Source organism: Neomonachus schauinslandi, chromosome 11 (assembly GCF_002201575.2).
Source record: "Neomonachus schauinslandi chromosome 11, ASM220157v2, whole genome shotgun sequence".
Taxonomy (NCBI): Eukaryota; Metazoa; Chordata; class Mammalia; order Carnivora; family Phocidae; genus Neomonachus; species Neomonachus schauinslandi.
This window is the reverse complement of record NC_058413.1, coordinates 658,464-685,288: the sequence shown is the minus strand read 5'-3', so window position 1 is coordinate 685,288 and position 26,825 is coordinate 658,464. Positions and strand designations below refer to the sequence as shown.

The following is a 26,825-nucleotide window of genomic DNA, read 5'->3' as shown; positions in this document are numbered from 1 at the left end:
GAGTGATAAATACATGTCTAGGGGCGCCTGGGTGGCTCAGGTCCTGATCCCAGAGTCCTGGGATCGGGTTTCCTGCTCAGTGGAGAGTCTGCTTCTCCCTCTCCCTCTGCAGCTCACCCTGCTTCTGCTCGCTCTCTCTCTGTCAAATAAATAAATAAAATCTAAAAAAAAAGAAGACGACGTGTCCATGTAGGTTCATCAACTGTAACAAATGTACCACCCTGATGGGGATGTCAGTAATGAGGAGGCTGTGCATGTGTGGAGGCAGGGGTATATGGGAAATTTCTTTGTTTTCTCAATTTTGCTGTGAACCAAAAACTGCTCTAAAAAATAAAATCATAACAAAAACAAATAAATTTTAAAAATCTAAGCAGTGAAAGTTATAGACCCCCCACAAAAAAAAAATATATATATACGTATATATATTCATATGTGTGTTTGTATATATATGAAAAAGCAAACCTTTTCACATACAATTTCAGAAGTTTCACAGACCTTCTAAACGATCCTTAGGTCTAGTTAAAAATATGAAAACATAATACTTTCCCTAGGGCTCAACAGAGAAATACCCAAATTCCACTAGTTTTTACATCACTTGATAACATAGGCTATCCATTCTCAAGTCCTGAAAAACCATCCATTCCTAGAAATTCTGCCCTCCACCCATCCCTACAGCTCCCTGGATTCAGTCCTAGCCCTTTCCTCCATTCACTGATTCCAGGCAACTTGAGCCACCTCGGGCTGCGCAGAGGCTTGAACCAGATCTCAAACCTGGAAAAAGTAAAGGCTTAAAACAAAGGCTCAAGACTGAAAACCTACACTTGACAGTTCTTCAAAATGGGGGTGGTCGGGTGCCTGGGTGGCTCAGTCGGTTAAGCGACTGCCTTCGGCTCAGGTCATGATCCCAGGGTCCTGGGATCAAGTCCCACATCGGGCTCCCTGCTCTGCGGGGAGCCTGCTTCTCCTTCTCCCCCTCCTCCTGCTGGTGTTCTCTCTCTCGCGGTGTCTCTCTCTGTCAAATAAATAAATAAAATCTTAAAAAAAAAAATGGGGGTGGTCAAGGAAAGTGGTGGTCTACCTGAGGCAGTCTACCTGAGTGGATTAGGTAATGTGGTACGTTCTTCATTCACAAAGCCAAACACACTTCATCACAGGAAGTGCTTAATTACTTTGTGATACCTGAAACAAATAACGAGCAACCTCAGGCAGAGCATTTCTTTGAAATTCATACTTTGAACCAGCTCAGGGAAAAGGCCGGGTCCAGGGAGGGGCCACCCTAGCTGGTTAATTCTACACGAGTTGTCAAAGTCAAGAGCAACCAATGGCTTGACTTTAAACACATTTTAGTTCTAGGGGCACCTGGGTGGCACAGTCAGTTGACCGTCTGACTCTTGATTTCGGCTCAGGTCATGATATCAGGGTCGTGGGACTGAGCCCTGCGTCAGGCTCCACACTTAGCAGGGAGTCTGCTTGAGATTCTCTCTCTCCCTCTCCCTCTGCCCCTCACACTTGCTCGCTCTCTCTCTCTCTCTCATAAATAAATAAAATCTTTAAACACATTTTAATTCTAACAGAGCCATGAGAGTAATTGTGCTCAGAACTTTGGTTTGAAGTGGAAAGAATTCAAATGGCATCAGAAGACTAGTCCCCGCTGTATAAAATTTACAAAAGCCCATTTCATGAAAAAGATGGAACACACTTACCTTTAAATTTTGATCTAATGTTTGCCAGTTCTTTGTTTATTCTCTTTATTTCTGCTTCTTTACTTTTGCCTAAAAAAGGAGAACACAAATGCATTCTTATTTTAACTGATTTCTGAGCAAACGCCTGTCCCCTGACAAGACCAACACATCAGAATCAAAGGCAGAACCAATGCTTTTAGGAGTCAAGGAAAGAAGCAATCTGCCAGCAGCCAAAACCAGTAGGGAGGTGGCTGGGACAGAAGCTGGGCCCTCACACAGGCCCCCCCAGGTCAAAACAGGGCAAGTCTGTAATCACCACACAGAAAAGCAGCCACTCTTAGAAAGGGAGGGGTCTACAATGCCATATTTAATCCTCTTTTGCCACAGTTTTGGAACTAAAAGCACTCAAAATACCTGCTAAACACTTTCCACAATAAATCATTATCAACTAATAGTTTACTCCTAAAATTGACTGTTACTGCCATGGATAATTTTTTAAAGTATAAGGTTTTGTGGTTTTTTTTGTTTTTTTTTAAAGATTTTATTTATTTATTTGAGAGAGAGAGAATGAGAGACAGAGAGCATGAGAGGGAGGAGGGTCAGAGGGAGAAGCAGACTCCCCGCCGAGCAGGGAGCCCGATGCGGGACTCGATCCCGGGACTCCAGGATCATGACCTGAGCCGAAGGCAGTCGCTCAACCGACTGAGCCACCCAGGTGCCCCTAAAGTATAAAGTTTTAACTATAACAGGCTTCTAATCTTCTTTCTCTATGAAATCACCGACCCACAAAATCTGATAAATCCACCTTTACCATATGCGATGATGTCTAGGAAGTTTTCTCCTTTACACGTAAAAGAGATGGAAGGTACATTATACACATGACAGTCAAACTTTCGCCACATGCTAGATTGCTAAATTGGACTTAATCCAACAAATATTTGTGTGCTGGAGCATGTCAGACGTGGAATGGGGATCGGACCATGTTCAGTTTTACTCCACCTTGGCCAAGTGTGGAAACAAAGGCCTAGAGAGCATGGGAGACTTTCTAAGAGCTACACACCTTGACAAGTACAGTAAAGATATAAGAAATGATTCATCACACAGGGCACGGTGAGCTGTATATGAACACCCATCTCTGTAAATTCCCATCACTTTGTGAAAGCAGGAACCAAGTTTACTATTAAGTGCCCTCTCCAGGCGAGCCCTTGCATTAGTGACTGTATTTGCAGTGGGAGGAAAGCCCCCGCCCCCAGAACAGATGCCCAGACACAGGGCGCACCTATGTCCTCCTCCAGAAATGCTGCCCACATGCTCAGCCCTCTTTCGCCTCCCCTTGTAGAACTTACGTCACCTCCTCCAGCAAAGCAACCTCCCTCTCTCCAGGACTCTCCCAGAACATCATTTATCTTTTACTACTAACTTGCTAAAAAAATAGGGCCCTAGAAAGCCCCTGACAGAGCAGCTGGTGAGGACAGGGCCACGCAGCCTCACTCACCAGGCAACATTTAAGGTGCCAAGACGTAGGTTAAAACAACACTTCCTGCCCTTAGGGAGTCACTGTTCCAGGCAGGGGTGGGGGCTGGAAACCTTTAACAGAACAAGCACAGCACCGTCAGCTCTGGGGAACGAGGGGTGCAGGCAGGCTGGGAGGGAGCATCCAAGCACCCTCACCAGCCCTGATGTCATGCAGGCCAGAGCCGGTCACAGTAGCTAAGATAAGGAGCAGCCAAAGGCTCCTTGAAGGGTAGGGAAGGGGAGGGGAAGGGGGCACTAGGTAGTGCAATGGGTTTTAATGGCCCAGGGTGGCAGGTCAAGGGCAAACTGTTTCTTAAGAAGTGTTATCTTTGCTCAAGTAGGCTTTTTGGACCTGGCTCAAGTGGCCATGCAAATGATATCTCGGTAGCCTTCTGTTTCACACCCACAAAGACTACAGGCAGCTTCACAACACAGCCCGGACTGAGTGTAGAAGACACAGCACTGCACACGTGTGTGCATCTGAGTGTGCATGTGCCCATGTGTGCCTGTGTTTGTGTGAGCACGGACGTGTGCCTGGGTGTAAGTGTGCACCCGTGTATGCGTGTGTGAGCATGTACGTGTACGTGTGCGCTTCTCACAAGGTGTACAGGAATCCATTTCTGTGCTGCTCTCTCTGCTATGGGCACTCGACTCCACCTACTCAAACCTTACAGGAAAAGAGACCCCGAGTGGCAGAAACCTACGTTGTGCAGTCAAAAGGGGTCAGATCTACAGCAGAGATAAGGAAAAGATTGGGAGGCAGTGGAAAGAAGCAGTAATGCTAAATGAGCTAAATCAGCTTTCATAAAACCCGCAGATATTACCCAAGATTGGAAAATCGCTAAATAAAACTAAAAGCACATAAAGTTATAGGAGTAACCACCAGGAGAAACAGAAACAAATGCTGAAACCAATGCTCCATCTGTGTAACAAGACCAAGGGTGAGGCAAGAAGCTGTGGCCTTGTATCCAAAGTTTTTTTAAAGAGGCCAATTTGCAACAAACACACAAAGACATATTTTTTTTCAATCAGGGCAGGTGGGGTTCTCCTGGAGGAGAGGCACGAGCATGTGCCAAGACTAGGCTTTGGAGCCAGGCATGTGAGGCTGGAATCCCAGAGCAGCCTCTGTTCCCTCTGCAACTAAGGGGAAGTTACTTTTCATCTCTGAGCACACTCCTTCAAAAGGAAAACCACCAAAAGCCATGGGACTTCATGCAATTCATCTGCATGAGAGAAGGAGGAGAGGAAAGTGGTATATCGGCCAGACCGGAGGACAGGAGAGCCCAAAGCAGACCCGGGTGAGCTCGGAAGGCTGAGTGTGAGGACCTGGGGGCTAGAGCAGCCTCCCACCAAGCAAAGCCCGTGGGCCTGCTCGGAGTCACACTGAGCAGGAGAGGAACAGTGGGACAGGGAGGGTCCACAGAAGCAGGACAGAGCCTGGGAACCTCTGGAAACAGTGACCAGGTAAAGGCAGCAAAGGGAGGGGAGCGCTGTGCGACAGAAAGGCCGCCCTGGACCGTGCCTCCACCAACAGCTCAGAATACTAACTTCACATGAAAGTAAGTAACAGGCAAGTACTGAAGTCAAATCCCACATAAGGAGACTATAAGAACAAAGGGAAACAGGAGCAGAACAATATCCCCATGAACAAAGTAAGTGCCTCAGGAAGACACCCCAACAGAAGAGATCAAAATCAGAGCCCTCTATCTCAAAATAAGTGGAGAGACATTAAGAAAAATACAGAAGACATCTAAAATTCAACTAGAAAAATTCAGATATTAGGTAACAAAAGTCAAGCAAATTAGAAATTTAAAAAAATCATTCCAGGGCGCCTGGGTGGCTCAGTCGGTTGGGCGACTGCCTCCGGCTCAGGTCATGGTCCCGGAGTCCCGGGATCGAGTCCCGCATCGGGCTCCCTGCTCGGCGGGGGGTCTGCTTCTCCCTCTGACCTTCCTCCCTCTCATGCTCTCTGTCTCTCATTCTCTCTGTCTCAAATAAATAAATAAAATCTTTAAAAAAAAAAAATCATTCCAGAAATGAAGAATAACCTAGAAGGAATACAAGACAAATAAACACAACAGAGGTCTTGACAGAAGCAGAAGATACAAGGAACATCATTTAAACCAAACAGAAACGAAGAATGAAATAAAGGATTCAAGAAAAATTAGCAAATATTGAAAACAGACAAAGATGGCCAGGAGGAGGAAGACCGCCAACTAAGCAGCAGAACAGACTGCAATGCGTCATTTGAAAAGACTTTTCCTGAAATTATCACACTTGTACCTGGGAATATTGACCCCAAATAACACAAACCAACACCTATTCTAATAAAAGTACTGGACTTTAAAGGAAAAAAAAAAATCCTTTGGACATCTAAGAAGAAAGAGCAAGCAGCTTATACGAGAAGGAGAATCAGAAGATACCCTCAAATTCTGGCGTCGCTTCACAACAGAAGAAAAGGATGTGACATCTGAGCTCTGTGCAGAAAGGAAACGTGAGACCAGGACTTTCCATCCAGCACAATCAGCCCCTTGCGTGCCCGGCACAAACTTGATCAACATGAGAACCCAAAGCGCCGTAAGCGTGCCCTAGGCCGCTTGCGGCACTCCACGTGAGTGAGCGGACAGCCGAAGTTTCTGGGGACATCAAAGGAACAGCACCCAAGTGCGGGTGAAGGAGAGCATGCAGGTATCGGCACACACGCAGATAAAGCCCAGGTGCGGCCAGGCAGGGCAGGAGAGGAGGCCGGGCCAGGTGTCCCCATTCACCACACTGACAGTGGCAGGCTCAGAGCCTGTCATGGGTGCAACAGGGTAAAGGTCACAAGGGATCGGGAGATAGCCTACCCAGTCACCCCCAGCGCCCTTGAGATTCCTGGTGTGGAGGAGGTTCAAGAGAAAACCCTGGCTGTCCCGAACTGAGCTGGAGTCCACAATGACCTCGTGAGACATTTTACGTGTATGTGTATCTCCTAGAGCTGTCCTCTGAGCTGAGGAGGCTTAGAACAACGGCGTCTGGTAGCCATGAGCACCCCCACCCCCAGATCATGCTCTGGGAGCACCATTTCCCACTACAAGAAACCAGGCTTCCTGGTAAAACTGCTGGCTCCACGACTGGGCGAGGCCCACGACAAGCCTGGACTTCACAAGGACTATCAAAGACCACATACCACCAGGGCCATGTCAGGAACACTCAGCACCCAAATGAAGAGAGTCCATTAGCTAAAGGGGGGACAGCCTGAGCTTCAAAAAGGATAAAAAGTGCAGTGGTAAAAAATCACAAAAACATTTAAATCCATGAGTTCAAAATTGTATTTAAAAAAAAAAAAAAAGCACCTAATTAGCCACCTTGAGAGGATATTAAGGAACAAGTTAAGTTGAAAACTGGGAAATAAAAGGAAAGAACCAAGCAGCTCTCCTGCCTCTTCCACATGAAGCATCCCCCTGGGTAATCGCACAGGAAGGGAAGGGTCTCTTGATAAAAGCATTCCAACACAGCAATGAAAAGGAATGAGAAGGTCACCATTTGGCGTCCTCCTCAAGGACTGACTGGAAGGGAGCAGGGAGGCAGACAGCTGCTAGCATCACAAACCCCAGGGAACAGCAAGGTGTCAGCTATATGGGATCTGGCCTCCGTCCCCAGCTGCCAGACAGCCAAGAACACAGTGCAACGCACTAGGACTTCCACAACTTACCGTCCCTTACATGTCCTGGGTCTTCAACAGACTGTTGTGAGGAAAAGAAAGGAACACTGATTAAAAGATTAAAGCACAGGACATGTTTAGAAATGGGCAAGACCAAACCACAGCATTCAGGATGTGTCCTTGGGTGAGAAACCTGTAAAGGACGCAGAGCCCAACGATGGCAGTAGGTTTGGGGGAGGTGAAGGGGACAGGGCACAGGCAGCCCCGCCACAGGGCTGCCTGGCGACCAACACAGATGAAGGGGTCTGGACAGGATGAGTGGGGCTCCCTCTCGAGGGGAGGGACCGGTTAGGCCACGCAGGAACTCCTGGCAAGAGGGGAACTCACGAGACGGTGAGCAGACACACCTCAGTGGAAGGCCTGCTGCGGGAGCCTACAGGGGCTTAGGTTTAGGCTGGACTGCCAGAGTCACAAGCTGGACTACAGCCCCAGGGCCCCATCTCATGGCAGAGATGCCACCATGGGGGCCAAGGAGCACCTGCCCTTACAACCTAAGCCCACAGATGGAGCCCTTAATTTGACACGCTGCTTTGACTCTACTGAACAAGGCTATCCCTCAGCATTAACCCTGAAAATGCCAAAGGGGAATTCCACCTGCTGCACTGATAATCCATATACAGATTAACACATTCAAACCAACACGTATGTCCTAAATTTACCAAAATGCCCTGGTAGGAGGCCTCTTCCACAGTGCGCCATCAATTCACCATTCTCCATGAGGTGAGGACAACGCAGAGCAACCTGTCCACCGGGGTCTGTCAAGGGCTTTCCTGGAAAAGGCTAGTTCATGCTCACTCATAATATACTTCTCTCCAGGCAGAGGACCCCAACAGCAACCAAGCCACCCCACACTGCTGGGAGCAAATCTAGCAAAAATCTTATCTTCTTATATGAAGCATTAGCTTTCAGGACGGGGAGAGGTTTACTGCCCACCCTGACTTCAGAAACCAATTCTGAAAGGGAAAATTTGTCAACAAGAGTAACTGGACTACAGTGATAAGCTTGACCGGGCTTGATCTTTGTTCCACAGGGAAGAGATCCTGGTCTTCGCCACCCTGTATTGTCTCTATCTAAAATGCAGCAGGCCGGTCAGCCACTGAGGATACTGAGCTTATAATAGGCGATCCCCACAGTGGACTTAGGAGCTCTGCTAGCTAATGAATAACCTGGACTAGCCCAAAACCATTGCCCAAAAACGAGCTACAATTTGTGCCCAGTAAGTAGCAAAGAATGCACTCTGTGCGGATAGGCTTTGATAAAAGCTCTTGGATTTTTAGAATTACCGACCCTGGTCATTCTTCCGGAATAACATGCTGGTTAATGATTTCTTCTTGTTTGCATGCTGAACTAATCAACTGACAGTATTAGTGTTCTGTGACCCTAAATTTGGAAACAAACAGTACAGGAGCCTATCACAACTTATTATAAGATACCAAACCACTAAAATCTGAAGGTAGTAAGTATGAAATTTACAATAAAATTTGGTCCAAATAAGGAATTTCAGTCTGTGTATAAAATGATTTCACTAAGTAAACCTAAAGCCCCAAATTTACCAAACAAAAACCTATTTTTTTAAAGTTTATTTATTTTTAGTAATCTCTACAGCCAATGTGGGACTCGAACTCACAACCCCAAGATCAAGAGTTACATGCTCTTCTGACTGAGCCAGCCAGGCATCCCCAAAAGCCCATTTTTGAAGGAAGATACTGTTGCTAAAATTCCACTGAAGGTGTCAGCACAGTGGTCCACAAAGTCTGCAATCAAGCCTGGACTGGAATGCTGTTCCATGTCTCAACAGCTATGTGACCTGAGGCCATCAACTTAACCTCTCTGTGCCTCAGTTTCTCCTTCATTAAATGGGAATACCATCCATCAAAGGGCTGTGATGAGGACCACACAAGATAACAAGCAAAAAGTGCACACAAAGCAGTGTGGCCACAGAAGGCTATAAGGATCGTCATCAGGGATATTCTCTACATTTTCTCTTTACTAATACATTGGAAGGGTGGGTCTCAGAACAGAAACCCTCAAAAACAACAAATTAGAAGAAAAGACGTCAAAGATAAAAAGTTGTTACGCCATAGAAGATAAAGCCACTCTTAACTCTGACAAATGTTAACTGGATTATCTTTTTTTTATTGAAGTGTAATTGACATACAATATTATGTTAGTTCCAGGTATACAACATAGTGATTCAACATTTATGTACATTCAAATGTATATAGGTGGTGAGATCAAGCCCCACATCAGGCTCCACACTCCGTGGGGAGTCTGCTTGAGATTCTCTCCCTCTGTACCTCCCCCCCCTCATGTGCTCTCTCTCTCTCTGTAAATCATTTTTTAAAAAGTTTTTTTTTTAAATCTATAAATCTAGCTGCCATCTGTCATCATACAAAGTGGTTACATATTATTAACTATGCATTACATCCCCATGTCTTATTTATTTTATAACTGCTACTCTGTACCTTTTAATCCCCTTCCCCTTTTTTGATCAAGCCCCAACCCCTTCCATGGCATCATTATGTTCTTGGTATTTTTCTTTTTTCAGATTTATTTGGGGGGCGCCTGGGTGGCTCAGTCCTTAAGCGTCTGCCTTCGGCTCAGGTCATGATCCCAGGGTCCTGGGATCGAGTCCCACATCGGGCTCCCTGCTCGGCGGGAAGCCCACTTCTCCCTCTCCCGCTCCCCCTGCTTGTGTTCCTGCTCTCGCTGTCTCTCTCTGTCAAATAAATAAATAAAATCTTTTAAAAAAAAAGATTTATTTGGGAGCGAGAGAGAAAGCGCACATGTGACCAGGGAGGAGGGGCAGAGGGAAAGGGAGAGAGAGACTCCCAAGCAGACTCCACGCTGAGAGCAGAGCCCAACTCGGGCTCAATCTTAGACCCTGAGATCAAGACCTGAGCTGAAATCAAGAGTCAGATGCTCAACCAACTGAGCAAACCAGGCACCTGACCAGTATGTTCTTGTATCTTTGAGTCTGTTTCTGTTTTGTCTTGTTTGTTTATTTGCCTGGTTTTTTAGATTCCACATTTAAGTGAAATCATATGGTATTTGTTTTTCTCTGACTTATTTCACTTAGCATAATACTCTCTAGGTCCATCCATGTTGATGAAGATGGTACGATTACATTTTTTTTTTTTTTTAGAGAGGGAGAGAGAGACTCTCAAGCAGACTCCCCACTGAGTGCAGAGCCCAACGTGGGGCTCAATCTCAGGACCCTGAGGTCACAACCCAAACCAAAATCAAGTCAGATGTTTAACTGCCCCTCGTTCTTTTTTATAGTTGAATAATATTCCTGTGTGTATGTGTGTACATGTACATGACAAGTACATGTCAGCCATATCTTCTTTACCCATTCATCTATCAACAGACACTTAAGTTGCTTCCGTATCTTAGCTATTGTCAATAATGCTGCAATGAACAAAGGGGTGGAGGGATCTTTCGGAGTTAGTATTTTTGTTTTCTTCAGATAAATACCCAGAAGTGGAACTACAGAATCCTACGGTATATTAATTTTTTTTTAAAGATTCGTCTATTTATTTTAGAGAGAGAGTGCATGTGCATGAGCGGGGAAAGGGGCAGAGGCAGAGGGAGAGAGTCTTAAGAAGACCCTGCACTGAGCACGGATCCCGACACAGGGCTCAATCTCAAGACCTGGACATCACAACCCAAGCCAAAACCAAGAGTCAGATGCCCAATTGACTGTGCCACTCAGGCACCCCAGTATTTTAATTTTTTGAGGAACCACCACACTATTTCCATAGTGGTTACACCAACTTTCATTCCTACCAAACGAGCACGAGTTCCCTTTTCTCCACATCCTCACCAACACTTGTGATTTCTTATCTTGTTGATAGTAGCCATTCTGACAGGTGTGAGGTGATATCTCATTGTGGCTTTGATTTGCATTTCCCTGATGATGAGCGAACTTGAGCATCTTCTCATGCGTCTGTTGGCCATGGTATATCTTACAACTTTATTGTGACATAATTCATATATTGTACAATTCACTCATTTAAAGCATATAATTCAATGGCTTTTAATATAACACAGTTGTATATTAATCACCACAATCTAATTTTAGAGAATTTTCATCTCTCCAAAAAGAAACCCTATGCCCTTTAGCAGTCACTCACCAATGCCTCCCTCCTCCAGCCCCTGGCAATCACTAATCTACTACCTCTATACATTTCCCTCTCTAAACATTTCAGAGAAATAAAATCTTTATGTCACCTTTTGTGATTGGCTTCTTTCGCTTAGTATGTTTTCAAGGTAGCATGAATCAGTATTCCATCTCTTTTTATCGCTGAATAATATTGCAATACAGTTGATCCTTGAAAAACATGGGTTTAAACTGTGCAGGTCCACTTATAAGTGAATTTTTTCAATAAATACAGTACAGTACTATAAATGTATTTTCCTTATGACTTTCTGAATAACACATTCTTTTCTCTAGCTTACTTTATCATAAGACTATTGTATATAGTGATAGCGGTGCCTGGGTGGCTCAGTCAGCTAAGCATCCAACTATTGATTTCAACTCAGGTCATGATCTCCAGGTGGTAAGACGGAGCCCCACGGCAGGCTCCTCACTCAGCAGAGGGTCTGCTTGGGATTCTCTCTCTTTCCCCCTGCCCCTCCCCCTGCTCACACATATGCATGCACTCTAAAATAAATAATCTTAAAAAAAAAAAAAGAATATAGTATATACCACATACAACACACAAAATATGTATTGACTGTTTATGTTACTGGTAAGGTTTCTAGTCAACAGTAGGCTATTAGTAAAAGTTTTTTTTCTTTGCGGGGGAGCAAAAGTTACATGCAGCTTTTTGAATGCACAGCGGTCAGTGCACCTAACACCATGTTGTTCAAGGATCAACTGCATATGGATATACCGTATTTTGCTGTTTATCACTTGATGGATTTTTGGGTTGTTTCTACTTTTGGCTACTATGAATAATGTTGCTATGAACACTGGTGTAGAAGTTTTTGTGTGAACATGTTTTCATTTCTCTTGAGTGGACACCTAGGAGTAGAACTGCTAGATCATATAATTCTATGTTTAACATTTTGAGGAACTAACAAGATGTTCTCCCAAAGGGCAGCACCATTTTATATCCCCACTAGAAAAGAATGAGGGTTCCAATTTCTCCATAACTTTGCCAACACTTGCTATGGTCCACCGTTTTTTCCCCCCTATTTTTATTATAACCCATTTTAATGAGTGTGAAGTGATATCTCACTGTGATTTTTGCATTTGCCTGATGGCTTTTAATGTGCTTATTGGACATTCATATGACCTCTTTGGAAAAATGTATATTCAAATACTTTATCCATTTTTAATTGAACTGTCTTCTACTCAGCTCTTTATGTATTCTGGATACAAGCCTTTTATCAAATATATGACTTTCAAATATTTTCTCTCATTCTTTGGTTGTCTTTTCACTTTTTTTTTTTTTTTGGTTAAAGTTTATTTTTTAGTATTTTATTTATTTATTTGAGAGAGAGAGAGAGAGCACGAGCAGGGGGAGCGGCAAGCAGAGGGAGAGGGAGAAGCAGGCTCCCAGCCGAGCAGGGAGCCCGACGTGGGGCCCAATCCTGGGATCATGACCCGAGCCGAAGGCATACGTTCAATGGACTGGGCCACCCAGGTGCCCCTAAAGTTTTATTTATTGAAGTCATCTCTATACCCAACATGGGCCTCAAACTCACGACCTCAAGATTAAGAGTCTTATGCTCCACTGACTGAGCCAGCCAGACACCCCTGTCTTTTCACTTTCCTGATAGCATTTTGAAGCATGAAAGTTCTTAATTTTGATTAAGTCTAATTTTTTTTTGTCACTTATACTTCTGTCAATGTATCTGAGAAACCATTTCCCAAGGTCACAAAAATTTACTCCTATGTTTTCTTGTTAAGAGTTCTACAGCTTGGGATGCCTGGGTGGCTCAGTCGGTTAAGCGTCTGCCTTCAGCTCAGGTCATGATCCCAGGGTCCTGGGATCGAGTCCCGCATCGGGCTCCCTGCTCCGCGGGGAGCCTGCTTCTCCCTCTGCCTCTGCCTCTCTCTCTCTCTCTCTCTCATGAATAAATAAATAAAATCTTTAAAAAAAAAAAAAAAGAGTTCTACAGCTTTAGCTTTTGCATTTAGGTTTATGATCGATTTGAGTTAATTTTTGTGTATGGTGTGAGGCAGGGGTTAATTTCATTTTTCTTTACCTGTGGATGTCCAGCTCTCCCAGCACCATTTGTTTAAAAGACTATTCTTGGGGCGCCTGGGTGGCTCAGTCGGTTAAGCGACTGCCTTCGGCTCAGGTCATGATCCTGGAGTCCCGGGATCGAGTCCCACATCGGGCTCCCTGCTCAGCAGGGAGTCTGCTTCTCCCTCTGACCCTCTTCCCTCTCATGCTCTCTGTCTCTCATTCTCTCTCTCTCAGATAATAAATAAAATCTTTAAAAAATAAAATAAAATAAAATAAAAGACTATTCTTTTCCCCCACTGAATTGTCTTGGCATTCTTGTCAAAAGTCAAATGACCAAAAATGTAAAGGTTTATTTCTGTATTCTCAGTATTATTCCATTAATCTATATACCTATCCTTATACCATTAACAACACTGTCTTGATTACTTTGTATTAAGTTTTGGAATAGGAAAGTGAATCCACCAACTTTGCTCATCTTTTCCAAGACTGATTTGACTACTATGAGTCCCTTGAATTTCTATGTCAATTTTAGAATCAGCTTATCTCAGGGAGGGAAAAAAAGGCACCCAGGATTTTTTTTATTGCATCAAATCCATAGGTTAATTGGGGATTACTGATATCTTAAATATTGTCTTCCAAACCATAAACATGGGATGTCCTTCCATTTATTTAGGACTCCTTTACTCCCTTTCAACAATTGTTTGTAGTTAAGTGTATAAGCCTTACACTTCGTTAGAACTTATTCCTATGTATTTTATTTCAGGACTCAAACTCACAACCCCGAGATCAAGAGTCACATGCTCTACTGACTGAGCCAGTCAGGTGCCCCTGTATTTTATTCATTTTGATGCTATTATAAATAGAATAGTTTTCTTCATTGTTAGTGTAGAGAAATACAATTGATTTTTCTATATTGATTTTATATACTACAACCTTGCTCAACCCATTTATAATTGTAACAGTTTTCTAGTGGATTCCTTAGTATTTTCCATATACAAAATGATGTCAGCTATACATAGGGATTATTCTATTTCTTTCCAACCTGGATGCCTTTTATTCTTTTCTCTTTTGTCATTGCCCAGGCTACAATCTGCAGTATTAAACAGAAAGAGCAAACATCCTTGTCATGTTCTTAATCTTAGAGGGAAACATTCAGTCTCTCACCATTAAATTAGACCTTAGCTGTGGACTTTTCATAGATACCCTTTATCAAATCAAGAAGTTCCCTCATATTTCTAGTTTGTTGAGTATTTTAATCATAAAAGGGGAGACACCTGGGTGGCTCAGTTGATTAAGCGTCTGCCTTCGGCTCAGGTCATGATCCCAGGGTTAAAAAAATAAATAAATAAACTTAAAAAAAATATTTTAGCTTCTATATTCACAATGGATATTATACTGTAGTTTTCTTTCCTATAATGTGTTTGTCTGGTTTTATCAGGGTAGTAATTAGCTCAGAATGAGTTGGAGGGTATTCCTTCCTCTTCTATTTCTTTTTTTTTTAAGATTTTTTTTTAAATTGATTTATTTGAGATAGAGCACAAGCAGGGGGAGCAGCAGAGGGAGAAGGAGAAGCAGACTCCCAGCTGAGGTGGGAGCCCAACATGGGACTTGATCCCAGGACTGTGGGATCATGACCCGAGCTAAAGGCAGACACTTAACTGACAGCACTCAGGTGCCCCTTCTATTTCTTTTCAAAGAGTCTGTGAAGGATCAGAACTGTTTGAGTTTTGGGGAGAATTCACCAGTGAAGCCATCTGGGCCAGGATTTGTTCTTGTGGGAAATGTTTAAATTACTAATACAATTTCTTTACTTGTTATAAACCTATGCAGATTTTTTGTTACTTCAGTCAATTTCAGTTATTTGTGTCTTTCTACAAATTTCTCCATCTTATTTACCTAATTTTTGGTATACCATTATTCACAGCATTCCACTGTAATACTTTTTATTTCTGTAAAGTCAGTAGTAATGTCCCTTCTTTCACTCTTGATTTTAGTAATTTTGAGTCTTTTCTTTTTTTCTTGGTCAGTCTAGCTAAAGATTTGTCACTTTTGTTGATCTTTTCAAAGAACCAATCTTTGATCTAATCTTTGTTATCTTCTTTTCTGCTTGCTTGGGGTTTTGTTTGCTTTTTTCTGGATTCTTAAAGTGAAATATTAGGTTAATGATTTGAGATCTTCTTTCTTAAATAGGTATTTACAGCTGTAAATTTCCCCCCAAGTACTGCTTTTATTGCATCCCTTACGTTTTAGTATATTGGGTTATTTTCATTAATCTTAAAGTACTTTTTTTAACCTCCCTTTGTTGAGGGAGGTCATCAAGAAGATGTGATCCCCACTTAACCCGTGAACTAGACGCAGGCAATCGGCAGATCCTCACCCCATCCTGTCCTTGGAATATGGGTTCCACTTGCCTTCTCCTCTCCCAAAAGCTGCCCGAGTACAAGTACACAGCCTCGAGAGAGCGAAGTGGTACTGAAACCATCTGGATGGTACATGTGATTGAATCCAGTTAAGGCCTCTATATAAACTTTTAAAGACTTGGTGAGCGGGGGCCACCTGGGTGGCTCAGTCATTAAGCGTCTGCCTCCATCTCAGGTCATGATCCCAGGGTCCTGGGATCGAGCCCCACAGCGAGTTCTCTGCTCAGCGGGAAGCCTGCTTCTCCCTCTACCACTCCCCCTACTTGTGTCCCCTCTCTCACTGTGTCTCTGTCAAATAAATAAATAAAATCTTAAAAAAAAAAAAAAAAAAAGAAGACGACGACGACGACTTGGTGAGCAGACACAAAGATCTATTAGTCTTGCAGCCACTCAAGCCAAACCTCATATATAAGTTGTTTTGCTTATTAAACCTGCCACCTACCAATCTGGAGTGGCCTGCCTCTTCGGTCAGTCTCTCCCTGTCCTCCAAATACAGGGCCTAGTTTCAGACTACACCCAGGAAGCTCCCAAGGAGCTTACAAACCAACACCCTGTGTTTTCTTCTTTGACCCAGTGGTTATTTAGAAGGGTGTTTAATTCTCATATATTTGTGAATTTTCCAAATTTCCTTGTTACTGATTTCTTTTTTCTTTTTTTTTTCTTTCAGATTTTATTTATTTATTTGAGAGAGAGAGAGAGAGAACACAAGCAGGGGGAGTGGGAGAGGGAGAAGCAGGCTTCCCACGGAGCAGGGAGCCCGACGCAGGGCTCGATCTCAGGACCCTGGGATCATGACCTGAGCCAAAGGCAGACGCTTAATGACTGAGCCACCCAGGCGCCCGTTACCAATTTCTAATTTCATCCCATTGTGGTTAGAGAACATATTTTGTATGATTTCAATCCCTTTAAATTTATTGAGGCTTTTTTTATGATCTAATATACACTCTATTCTGAACAATGTTCCACGTACAATGGAGAAGAATGTGTGTCTTCTGCTCTCGTTGGGTGGAAACAGTCTATAAATGTCTGTTAGGTCTGGTTGGTTTAGTGTTGAGTCTCCTATTCATTGCTAATCATGTCTAATTGTATATCTATTACTGAAAGTAGTGTACTGAAGTCTCTAACTATTATAATTGTCTATTTCTCCCCCTTCAGTTCATCATGTATTTTGTTCTATGTATTTTGGGGCTCTGTTATTAGGTGTAGCTATATTTATATTCAATGTATCTTGAGAAATTCACCCTTTATCATTATAAAATGTTCTTCTAGGTCTCTAAATTTTTGTCTTAACGTCTACTTTGTCTGATCTTAGTATATCTCCTTCAGCTCTCTTCTGGTTACTACTTGCAAGGCACATTATTTTTCTTCCTTTTACTTGTTATCTTTTAATCTATAGTGTCTTTTCAAGACAGTGTATAGTTGGATTTTTTTAAAATCCATTCTGCCAATCTCTGTTTTTTTTGTTTTGTTTTGTTTTAAGTAGGCTCAACACAGGGCTTGAACTCACAACCCTGAGATCAAGACCTGAGATGAGATCAAGAATCTGATACTCAGGGGCACCTGGGTGGCTCAGTCGTTAAGCGTCTGCCTTTGGCTCAGGTCATAATCCCAGGATCCTGGGATCGAGCCCTGCATCAGGCTCCCTGCTCAGCAAGAAGCCTGCTTCTCCCTCTCCCGCTCCCTCTGCTTGCGTTCCCTCTCTTGCTGTCTCTCTGTCTCTCTGTCAAATAAATAAATAAAATCCTTAAAAAAAAGAGACACTCAACCAACCCAGGTGCCCCCAATCTCTGCCTTTTAATTCAAGTGTTTAATCCGTTTACATCTAAATAATTACCGACAAGGTAGGATTCCTATCTGCCATTTTGCTATATTTTCTGTATATCTTGTACCTCTGTTCCTATAGTCTTCCATTACTGTCTTCTTTTGTTACATATTTTTTAGTGCACCACTTTAATTCCCTTGTTTCTTATTTTAGCTGGTTAGCAGTTGTACTTATTTTAGCTAGTTAGTAGTTGCCTAGAGATTTTAATTAACACCTGAACTTAAAACAATCCAGTCTGGATTAATATGAACTTAAATGTAATAGTATAGAGAAATTTTACTCCAATATATGTCATGTGTTCTCTTCCCCCTCCTTTGTACTATTGTCATACAAATTACATCTTTATACATTATAAGCCCATCAGTACAGTTTTATTTAAATTGTATTTAAATTAATTAAGATTGTCTTATGCAGTTGTCTTTTAAACCAGATAAAAGACAAAACGGTTTGTTTTGTTTTGTTTTTAAAGATTTTATTTGTTTGACAGAGAGAGACACAGCGAGAGAGGGAACACAAGCAGGGGGAGTGGGAGAGGGAGAAGCAGGCTTCCCGCAGAGCAGGGAGCCCGATGCGGGGCTCGATCCCAGGACCCTGGGATCATGACCTGAGCCGAAGGCAGACGCTTAACGACTGAGCCACCCAGGCGCCCCAAAAAGTTATTTTTTTAAAAAATACTATGCTTTTATACTTAGCTACACAGTTGTCTTTACCATTGCTCTTTATTTCTTCAGGTATTCTATAATTTAATGCCTCTCATTTCAGCCTGAAGCACTCCCTTTAGTATTTATTGTAGGGCAGGTCTGCAAACAACAAATTCCCCTCTCTTGTTTATTTAATAATATCTTAATTTCTCCATTTTTGAAGGATGCTTTTGCTGTATACACAATTCTTGATTGACAATCTTTTTCTTTCAGCATTTTGTAGATATCAGCCCACTGTCTTCTGAGCTCCATGGTTTTAGATAAGAAGTGAGCTGTTAATCTTGAGGATCTCTCAAAAATGATAAGTCACTTTCCTCACTGCTTTCCAAGAGTATCCCTATGTCTTTGTCTTTCAACAGTTTGACTATGATTTGTCTAGATATTGATCTCCTTAGGTTTATCCTATTTGGAGGACATCTTGGATATGCAGATTAATGTCTGTCACCAAATTCAGGGAGTTTATGTCTTCAAATAATATTTGTGCACCTTTCTTCTATTCCTCTCTTTATGGGACTCTAATTATATATATATCAGTATGCTAGATGATGTCCCACAGATCTCCGAGGCTCTGTTCTTTTTTCTTTATTTTTTTTAAGATTTTATTTATTTATTTGAGAGAGAGTGAGTGAGCAAGAGAGAACAGAGCGGGGAGGGGCTGAGGGAGAGGGAGAAGCAGACTCCACTGCTGAGCAGGGAGCCCGATGCAGGGCTTGATCCCAGGACCCCAGTATCATGACCTGAGCCGAAGGCAGACGCTTAACAGACTGAGCCACCCAGGCACCCCTGTTCATTTTTCTTTATTCTTTTTTTCTTCCTCTTCCTCAGATTGGATCTATATTTACCTTGATATCGATCTTAATTATCTTAACAAACCTAATCTCACATTCACTGATTCTTTCTTCTGCCAGCTCAAATCTGCTGCTAAGCCCCTCTAGTAAATTTCTCAGTTTAGTTATTATATTTTCAACTCCAGAGTTTCTATTTGGTTTGTTTGTTGTTGTTTTTTTAATAATTTCTACAGGTGAGACATCATTTTCGTGTTTTCCTTTAATTCTTTAGACACAGTTTAAGTTCTTGGAACAGATTTATAATAGCAGATTTGAAGTCCTTGTCTAATAAGTTCAACATCTGGACCCTTTCAAGGATAGCTTCTACTGACTACTTTTTTTCCTGTGTATAGATTATATTTTCCTTTTTCTTTGTACATCTCATAATTTTTTATTGAAAACTGGGCATTTTAGGTAATATAATGTGGCAACTCTGGAAATCAAAATGCCCCCCTCCCCAGGGACTGTTGTTGCTGTTTGCTGTTTGCTGTTATTGTTATTGTTGCATTTGTGTCTTTAGTGACTTTCCTGAACTAGTTCTGTAAAGTCTGTAATTCCTTAGAGTTTACAGCTACTAAAGTCTTTGCTCAGTTAACTTAGTGGTCAGTTCATGATTGGTCAGGGATTTCCTTAAGTGCCTTGAAAAAGTGTCCCAGATATTGCCAAGGAACTCTATGTGTTGAAGCCTTTCAATACTTGGGCAGGTTATAACTCTGCCTTTGCCTTCACTTCCTATTTGCACAGGGACTCAAGATTAGCCAGAGGTGAGAGACTGGGGCCTTCTCAAGTCTTTCCCAGGCATACATACAATCCTGCACTCGTGCAGCCTTCCAGATCCACAGAAATCTATCAGAGCTTTTCAAAGCCCCCAGATGGCATGTCATTCTTCACATCTTCCTTTTAAGATTTTGGCCAGACTCCTGTTTGCCCCCAGCTGTGATATTAAATAATTGTCACTATTTTCCACAACACACTAGGACAGGGCTTTTCCCACTGAACAAAGTCAAATAATGTTAAGTTCTGCAAATGGGGCTTCTCCAGAAAGCTGCAAGACTGGCCAAAGAGTAACAGTGCTCTAAGAACAGGACTTTTTGAGGGGCTCCAAACCTGATCTGTCCTCTCCAGTGGCTACAAGGCTGCTGGTTGTCACAGCTACATGGTTGTGAAGCTGATTATTTTCAACACCACTACAAATCATGGGAGAGGAGAATGAGAGCAGGTCAAGTTAGAGGTTCAACAGTTTTGCTGAATAAATCCTCCTGAGATTGTTTTAGCCTTTAGTTAATTTCCAGAGCTCTGACAAAATTGATTTCGACCATTTTTACCACTGTTTCCATTGCTGGTATGGAGGGGTGGATTTATGGAGGTTCTCATTCCACCACTCTGAGTAAATGGCAATTCCGCTATAGATTCAAAGCCACTACAGATGAAAGAGTACTTTACCATTCATGTCCTGTCAATTATGATTTCAATATCTCCAAAATCCACCCCACCTTTCCATTCCTACTCCCTTGATTCAGACCCTCACTATCTCCTAGACCAAAGCAATTAATCTTTTCCTGACTTTGCTGCCTCTAAGCCTAGTCTAAAATCCATCCTCTGTATTCAAAATTACTGTTCTACTAATAAAAAATAAGTTGCATAGTGTCATGTTCCTGCTTAAAATACATCAGTGGATCACATCTTACTGAGGAGGTTCCCCAGGATCTGGTTTCGGACTGTCTCTCCTACCTTGTTCTACTGCCACAACCCCACCACCCACTAGACACTACTCGTACTAAAAACCACCCACAGCTCTGTGTGTCCTGCCGCCACTCATGCCTCTCTTCAGTGTGATGCATGGTGTTCCCCACGTTCCTGGATCATCTCCTTACACTGTGACCTTAGCAAGACCTGACCCAAGTATTACCTCTGTATTACCATGCCTGACCACTCTCTCCTAAGCTATCATCCCTCATTTTCACTATCCATCTCACACCACTTAACACTATGCATTCAAGGGCTTGAGCAACTAACTGTGAGGACAGAGACCATGTCTTATTATTCCCAGTGTTTAGTATGTAAAAACAAACAACAACAACAACAAAAGCCACAGTCTTTATAATGCTCTACAAAGGCCCTACATACCACTTGTCTCCCCACCTCCATTACCACTCTGACCTAACCTCCTACTCCCTTCCTCTTGGCTTGCTTTATTGCAGCCACATAGTCCTCCTGCTTCTTCCATACACTGGTCATCTTCCCCCCATGAAAGCCTTTGTACTTGTTGTTCCCTCTGTCCAACATGGTGTCCCCACTTAATTTCTATATGGCCCAGTGCCTTCAGGCCTTGCTCACCCGTTACCTTCATAGCAAGACCAATCCTGGTCACCCTATTTGGAGTCGAAAACCCACAGCCCCATATTCCCCACCACCTTCTCTCCTTAATTTCTCTCTATTGTACTTATTGTCTTCCAACGTAAGATATAATTTTCTTATTTTCCATCTCCATCTACCAGAATGTAAATAAGCTCCATGTCAGCAGGCAGTGTTGTATGTTTTATTCACCGGTATAGCCTCAGAACCCAGGACAGTACTTGGAATTTAGTAAGTACTCAGTAGATGTTCAGTGAGGAATGCCTAGCATATAGTATGTGTTAATAACAGCATACATCTGAGTACTTATACTGTGCTAAACTGTCCCAAGAGCTTTTACGCAATTGAGCTAAGAAAAAACTAACATTGGGGGTGCCTGGGTGGCACAGTCGGTTAAGCATCCAGCTCTTGGTTTCGGCTCAGGTCAGGATCTCAGGGTCATGAGCTCAGAAAGGAGTCTGCTTGAGATTCTCTCTCCCTCTCCCTCTGCCCCTCTCGCTCACTCACATTCTGTCTCTCTCTCTCTCTAAAATAAATAAATATACAGATACATACAGGTAGAATGAATGAATGAAAGAAAGAAAGAAAGAAAGAAAGAAAAAAGGAAAAAGAAAGAAAAAGGAAGGAAGGAAGAAAAAGAAAGAAAGAAAGAAAGAAGGAAAAAGAAAGAAAAAGGAAGGAAGGAAGGAAGAACGAACGAACATTGATTAAGGACTAAGATTGCCAAAAAAAAAAAAAAGGACTAAGATTGCCCCAACAGAGGTGATGTTTTTGTCTCCAACAGAAAACTCTCCTTCCAGGTCCTCCCTCACCTCCATCCTATCAGCAAGTCTTCTATTCTCACTCTCTCCATTGCCACCATCTTGTCTGGACTCTCACAACTTTCACCTTCCTCTCCTGGCCTCCTCCAACCTGTTTTCCACACAGAAGTCAGGGTACTCTTTTAAATATTTATGGATCTTTTACGTGATTTTCTTCAGCAGCTTCCGACATGATACCTAAGAGAAACTCAAACTCAGTGCCGGGGCCTTCCAAGCCCAGTATGTTCCGGCCTCCACCCAGCAGTCTTTCATTTCTGCTATTCTGCCTCTCACTCACTATGCTCTAGCTGCACTGGTCTTTCAGGTCCTGAAGTAGCCCTTTGGCCCTCAGGAGGCTGGTCCCAGGTCAACTTCAGGACCCAACTCACATGTTGCTTCTTCAGAGAGGCCTTCTAGGAACACTCTACCTACGTATTCTCTCTTAGGCTCCCCCATGATGAAGTATACTCTCAAAACTATTTCTATTTTTAAAGTTTGAGTTCAGAGTTTAAAGTAACTCTTTGGAAAATTTAAGTATCCAAACTCCTCTGGATTGAGTCATCATTACCAATAAGATAATCCACTGACTTCACCACAAAGAGAAATTTTCATTTACTATATTCCATTACCAGCAAGAAACTGCCTCATTAACACATCATGTCTATGGAACAAAACCCTATTAGATGCCTATCTCCCTTGCTTTGATTTCTGGGTCTCAGAGCACCACAAACTAAACCTGTATATACTGTATCATTCTGTTTAATGGAGAACAAGATCCTCCCTGCTTGCCTGCTTCAGGTAAGAACTAGAAAAATGCCACAGAATCACACAGTCTCTTTAAATTCCACTTAGAGGGGCGCCTAGGTAGTTCAGTCTGTTAAGCATCTGCCTTCAGCTCAGGCCATGATCCTGGAGTCCTGGGATCGGGCTCCCCACTCAGCAGGGTAGTCTGCTTCTCCCTCTGCCCCTGCTTGTGTTCTTTCTCGCTCACTCGCTCTCTCTCAAATAAATCAATAAAAATCTTTTAAATAAATAAATAAATTCCACTTAGAAACACATCCAGGGATGCCTGGATGGCTCAGTGGGTTAAGTGTCTGCCTTTGGCTCACGTCATGATCCCAGGGTCCTAGAATTGAGCCCCCCATCGGGCTCCCTGGTCAGCAGGGAGCCTGCTTCTCCCCTCCCTCTGCTGCTCCCCCTGTTTGTGCTCTCCCACTCTTGCTCGCTCTCAAATAAATAAAATCTTTAAAAAAAAAAAAAAAAAAGCACATGCCAAACAAGCTTTATAGTAAGAACTATCTTCTAAAATTAGGGTTTTTTTAAGATTTTTTATTTAATTGATAGAGAGAGAGAATGAGAGAGCGAGCACAAGTAGGCAGAGCGGCAGGCAGAGGAAGATGAGAAGCAGGCTCCCCGCTGAGCAGAAAGCCTGATGCGGGACTCGATCCCAGGACCCTGGGATCACCACCCGAGCCAAAGGCAGACCCTCAGCTGACTGAGCCACCCAGGTGCCCCTAAAATTAGATTTAATAATAAAAGGTATTACTACTTCATTTGAGAATTAGAAAGTAAAAATACTAAAGTCAAATTATTATTTCCCAAGCTGTGGTTAATCCAAAGTATAAAAAAACAGCCATAAAGATCATGAAGGTCCATGTGTATAATATATAAAATTAGGGGGTGCCTGGGTGGCTCAGTCAGTTAAGCATTCAACTCTTGATCTCAGCTCAGGTCTCGATCTCAGAGTCGTGAGTTCAAGCCCCACGTTGGGCTCCACGCTGGGCATGAAGCCTACTTAAAATATATATATATACACCCTCACACACACACACAGATATATATAAAATTAGTCCAAAACTTACTTAAAAGAAACAGACTGTATGATAAGAGCAGTCACCACAATTTTGGATGGTGGAAAGAGATGATCAAGTGGTAACTACCCAGGCTAACAGAGCAAGTTGGAACACAGCTGCCTGCAAGAGGAAGAACTAGTAAAAACCAAACCTTCCCAGAGAACCTGAAAAGGCTTAGGAATTGGAAACATCAGGTGCCTCAGGAGGTGGACATCAGAGGCACCTTTCGGTCTCCAGCAGACCCTGCAGCCCAGCAACCCACCCCTCCCCAGTCCCAGCAGAAAACTAGAGGTTTCCTCCCTGGAAAAGCAGGAACACAGAAGCTCTAGCCCTGGTGACACCAAGAATACTGGATTAAGGTGCCACACTAGGAAAAGCACAACTGAGTGACAGACTGATGGTGAAACACCCCCTCCCAGAATAATGGCAGATGGGCTTACAATACCCACCTACCTCACCAAGCAAGAGATGAGACTGAAGGGTCATGCTGGAAGAGACTGAAGAGACACCTGACACATAGGTTCCCCCAATGACAGAGACCCCTCATCCATCACCATGCAGGGAGGCCTCCCACCGAAGCTCTGACCATGCTGGCCAATGCTGGTACATGTGAGTGGAGAGACCTCAACCACCAGGCATCTGGGAAGGTCTCACAGCATGAGCCAGAAACCAAAACAAACCTACAGAAAAGGAAATCAGAGCAAAGAGGCTATACAGAAGAGGAAACTCCAAAGCAATGCATATTCTTACATAGAGAAAATACAGCTTTAAGAACCACAAACCACCAAAAAAGGAGCACTCAGACAATAAGAAAGGCCTCAAATTATAAAAGTACTAGCAGAAATTTTTAAAAAGGTCCAAAAAAAGGGCTAAAGGACAAAGTTGAAAGTCTCAGAAAATAAAACACCACAATGATAAAGAAATGGAAGATGAGAGATAAAAAGGTAAAAAACGTAAGCCAAGAGGTCCAAATTTCACCTATGAGAGGACCATTCAAAAAGGAGAAAGTGAAAGGAAATTATCAAAGAAATAAAACAAGAACACTTCCCCAAAACGAAAGGACATGAGTTTCCAGATTGAAAAAGGTCACCACGTGCCACATCCCTGGCACAGCATCTTAAAATTGCAGACCACTAGAAACTAAGAACACAGCCATGCCTTCAAAATTGAGGAAAAGTTAGTTTCAGCTAGAATTCTACCAGAGCCAAATTCTCAATTAAGTACAAAGGTAAAAAATACAAAAGAATTTTACTTGCTATACACTCTTACCGAGCACAAACGAGCACAAGCCCAGAGCGAGGACTCCAAAGAACAGAGGTCCAGCCAGAGACAAGACCCTCAGGACTATGCTGAAGGAAGTTCCAGGAGGGCAGCATGAGCAAAAATAACCTGTCCAGACGCCAGCAGAACTGATCACTCCACGAAGGACAGGCCCAACATGGAAGGAAGGGGCTGAGAGACATCTGCTGTGTCCAACCACCTGAAGGGGGATCTTACAGTCATGTTCAGAAGCTTAGGGCTGAAAGGCAAAAGGTGCATTAAAAAGTACAAAAGTACAGGACGCTGGGCCAGCTCAGTCAGTGGACACGTGACTCCTGATCTCAGGGTCGTAAGTTCGAGCCCCACACGGGGTGTAGAGACTACTTAAAAATAAAACCTTTTAAAAAAAGTAAAAGTACAAAAGCACAAAGGCAATCATTAACACCAAAGACATTAAAAGCTGAACTACTGAGGGTCCTGGGTGGCTCAGTTGGTTAAGCGTCTGCCTTCGGCTCAGGTCATGATCCCAGGGTCCTGGGATCGAGCCCCGCGTCGGGCTCCCTGCTCGGCGGGGAGCCTGCTTCTCCCTCTGCCTCTGCTCCTCCCCTCCTGCTCATGCTCACACTCTCTCTCTAATAAATAAGATCTTTTTTAAAAAACTATTATTTTTTTTAAAAAAGAACTATTATTCTCAGCTGGGAATATTTTCAGATATTCTTTCAAATATTTAATTAAATGCTATACATTAATTAAATAAAATATCGTGGCACGTTAGAGAACGAGAGAAGGAAAGCTCAGGTAAATTAAATCCTCATCTTCCACAGTAAAAAGTCAATAAATCATAACTAATCACCCATAAATGGTATAACATGTGATTTAGTAATTACATATTTTAAAAGTAAATATGAGAAAAAAATGGCTGTAAAATGAAAATAATTGACTGAGGTTTAGGAATGGGGAGAGGAGGCAGACGTCAAGTATTTTATAATTAACTTCTTAAACTACATTCTTGATTTTAACTTTTTTGTAACTTTGTAAAACATTTAGGACAAGATTAGACAAGAAAATAACAAAAATGCACACAATTGGGAAGACTCGCCCAATTACTTACTATGACACTACCTCCTTCCCTGCCATGCTAGGATCACCACCGTTGGTGATGAATGTCCATGCACATGACCCCCACACAACCCTCCGGCCTTGACCCCAGCTCCTCGCATGACCTGGTCCCCGCCACAGCCACCCCTCCAATAGTCACCCTCCTGTGCGTGCTCCACTGCAGGTGTCCCACCAGCCCCAACCTTTCAGCCCAATCAGGTAAGCCAACTCTTCTGACACCCATTAGCCACCCTGACCCCAGGACCTATGATTTCTTTCTCTTTCCCTCTCTCTGCCCCCCTTCCCCATCCTCACCCCCTCTCAGCCAGCTTCAATCCCATCACTAAGTCCTGACCCTGCTTCTCCGTCTGTGCCCTTGCCTGGCAAAACCCCTCCCTGCTGAATCCAATTCTTGGCCAACTGGCACCACACACAGCCTGGAGAGCTGAGTGTGCCTGGTGAAACCACACACCCAATCGCTGGGCTAGCCTGGCACGTGGAGCCCAGGGAGGTCCTGCTCCTCTTTCCTAAACCGCCACCTCACAGCTTCCCCTCTACCCCCACCAGCCCTTCCCTCACTCCCCTC

The 26,825-nt window shown here is 43.1% G+C and overlaps 2 protein-coding genes across 4 annotated transcripts in view; both read right to left on the bottom strand.

Moving 5' to 3' along the window:
* TSPAN4 (tetraspanin 4) overlaps positions 1-26,825 on the bottom strand; it is a 559,204-nt gene that overhangs the window by 454,018 nt on the left and 78,361 nt on the right. The gene's annotated exons all lie outside the window — the stretch shown is intronic.
* Positions 1-26,825, bottom strand: part of AP2A2 (adaptor related protein complex 2 subunit alpha 2) — a 94,214-nt gene that overhangs the window by 52,243 nt on the left and 15,146 nt on the right. For both annotated transcript variants that reach the window (XM_021692211.1, XM_021692212.2), the window contains exon 2: positions 1,704-1,772. In XM_021692211.1, the coding sequence (XP_021547886.1) occupies positions 1,704-1,772 (69 nt within the window). The remainder of the gene's footprint in view (positions 1-1,703; positions 1,773-26,825) is intronic.